The 2,608-nt window shown below is 43.8% G+C and overlaps 2 protein-coding genes across 5 annotated transcripts in view; one reads left to right on the forward strand and one right to left on the reverse strand.

The window, feature by feature from the left end:
* Nucleotides 1-737, forward strand: part of LOC104817150 (citrate synthase 4, mitochondrial) — a 4,703-nt gene extending 3,966 nt beyond the window's left edge. For all 4 annotated transcript variants that reach the window (XM_010546226.2, XM_010546223.2, XM_010546224.1 and 1 more), the window contains exons 19-21: nt 106-133; nt 208-259; nt 362-737. In XM_010546226.2, coding sequence (XP_010544528.1) covers nt 106-133; nt 208-259; nt 362-454 — 173 coding nt within the window. In that variant the 3' untranslated portion in view covers nt 455-737. The remainder of the gene's footprint in view (nt 1-105; nt 134-207; nt 260-361) is intronic.
* A 356-nt stretch (nt 738-1,093) lies between these two features.
* On the reverse strand, nt 1,094-2,172 carry LOC104817151. The gene is made up of 3 exons (XM_010546227.2): nt 2,059-2,172; nt 1,529-1,636; nt 1,094-1,443 (listed from the first exon to the last, which is right to left on the reverse strand). Exons 1-3 carry the CDS (start codon nt 2,116-2,118, stop codon nt 1,210-1,212), a joined length of 402 nt encoding a protein of 133 aa, XP_010544529.1. The 5' UTR covers nt 2,119-2,172; the 3' UTR covers nt 1,094-1,209.
* Nucleotides 2,173-2,608: the final 436 nt, after the last annotated feature.

Here is a 2,608-nt window from a genome sequence, read left to right on the forward strand (position 1 = left end):
TCTGTTAGTCCCACAGAATTTACACCTAACCAATTCTTTTTCTTCACCCCAATACAGCATGCAACCATTTTTGCAAACATCAATCTTTTCATAAGACATTCCCAATGAACCATTATGGTCTAACCGAAGCACGGTAAACCCGGTCGATATGTGTATGTCTTTATCCTTCTACTGCCAAATTTCTGTTAACATGTGCTCGGGTGGCAGGTACTACACTGTGCTCTTTGGTGTCTCACGAAGCCTCGGGATATGCTCGCAGGTATATCTGTTATTATTGCGACATTTAGACCCGTCTTTTAGAAATGAGACCGCGGCCATATATGTGAGCTAACACTTGAATTTGGGGGTGGGAATGGTTCAGTTGATATGGGACAGGGCTCTAGGGCTGCCACTGGAGAGGCCTAAGAGTGTTACCATGGATTGGCTCGACAAGTTCTGCGAGAAAGCTGCTTGAATTTGGCCAACCTTCATATCCTGTGATTTGGTCAAGGTTCGCCAGCGTTGCGGACTACCTGTTGGACAGCGATTAGCACTTTTGTCCGAAGAACGATTTCAGTGTAAACTATTCAGGAATTCGTTATGGGGCATCAGTTCATGCTCCGAGATAAGAACCGATGTGGTACCATTTGTTATGCCCTTCGGATAGATAATAATTGGAACACGTAATGAAATAAACTACGTCCAGTTTTATTGTGACATGACCTGGAGGCGAGAGCACTTGCGCCTTCAGTTGATGAGCTCCTTGCGTCTGTTACAATTCTACGCGAGCAGTTTAATCGGAGCGATCACGGGTTCTCAAAGTTTTGAGTAACCGTTTGTCTTAAATTTCGGATATTCATCTATCGTTCGGAGCGAGTACGGACCCGATGCTGGTGAGGATCCAATCTTTGTGTTCAGGTTTTGGTCAGTAAGAGTACTCGACTGCCCTTTCACCTCGCTCTTGGCCGCCGCCTTGCCTGACCCTCTCGTTCCGGTCCCTCTCGGGTTGCTCCTAGCCTCTGCGTCTTGATCTTGTGGGTTAGATATCCAAATTCTCTTCGCATTTTACTGTGCTCTGACCCTGTAATGGATAGTCTGACCAGCAAATACAGAGGAGATGAAAATCGAAGGTGGATACACCAAAAACTCCAGTAAGCTTATGTCCAAGAGATGCTGACATTATGAAGAAACAAAGAAGCAGCAAATTCACCCAGAAACAGCAAATGGAAGCTACGAGCCCTTGTTATCATCGTCATCATCGTGATGTTGGGTAGAAGAATCGGAAACAGTGGGGGCAAAATTACGCCTCTCGTCAGCGTTGGCGGTGATAACAGGCATCCACACATCAGCCGTTCCGCTCAGCAGCGACTTCACTTGCGGATCCTCGGCCATGGCCGTCGATATCATCTCATCCACGTCGTCTAACTTTGCTGATAACTTATCGAGCTCCCTCGCTATCTCCACCTTCACCACACAAACCAAGATCATTGACCAATGATAAACCAGAAAAAAGGAAACAAAAAATGGGATCATAACTATGGATTGGGACCTCGTCCAGATGATGAGCAGACTTGGATGGTAGTTTCGTCACTTCAAGACCAAGCGCTTCAATCTTAGATCGCAGCTCAACCTCCTCTGTGTTCGTCAGAGATTCCACCTGATACAATATCATATCGCATTACTCGGACCAGCCCTTCCGACAAGCTCTTCGTTTTTATCTAGGGCTTACAACCCTTATGCCGTTGTCGGATACATCTAAACACAGCGACGGAGCCTAACAGCTTCGATCATGATACAACACAGGGAATTCAACTTTCGAGCAATCAGAACCAATAACAAAAGGGAAATTCGATTAATCATGCAACAAAAGAAATCAGGACAAGGGAATCTCTTAACGAAGCTTAAAGATGAAACCTTTGGAGATATAAGAACCCAAAATCGAGAAGAACAGATCCAGATCGTAACGAGTTCTGATCAAATTCGGCAAACCCAAGTAATTTTACCACATACCCAGAGAGGAAAAAGGAGATTGAATTCACAAATGTAATCTAACGAGAATCGAAGACAGAAATTCGAAACCTGATGAAGAAGACCTGAAAGAAGCTGGAAGAGCTGTTCGTCGGCTTTTCCTTCCGCCATCGTTCCTCTCCTTTTTTTTTTAAGATTTCTTTTTTTTTTCCTCCGCTGATTTTATGTCGTCGTGGTCAGTAACTCAACCGACGACCGATCCCAAAGGCTGCGCGTGTCTTCACGCGCTCTTAGGCAAGAGAATATAAAATATCCATCAGATAAATTTGCTGACTAGGCGCTAAAGGGGCCCACATTTTTGCACCATAGGACTTCGATTTTTGATATTTGCGAATTAGGGTTTCTTGAATTATCCAGCAACCGAAGATGGAACCATTTCTTGTTGTCCAAGAAAGTGAAGTAATTTATTATGCATTTTAATTTTTTTTTATGAAAAGTAAGAGTTCGATGTTTTATTTATACATCAATGATGAAAGGAAAAAGGACCGTTACAGAAACTCACAACAAGATTCATCAAAACACACAAAGACACCAAAACACGCAAACACATTAATGTCCGAACGCAAAGCCTCTTTGAAGTTTTCATCGTCTGAGCTTCAGC

The sequence above is a fragment of the Tarenaya hassleriana genome, unplaced genomic scaffold (assembly GCF_000463585.1).
Source record: "Tarenaya hassleriana unplaced genomic scaffold, ASM46358v1 Cleome27, whole genome shotgun sequence".
NCBI lineage: Eukaryota > Viridiplantae > Streptophyta > Magnoliopsida > Brassicales > Cleomaceae > Tarenaya > Tarenaya hassleriana.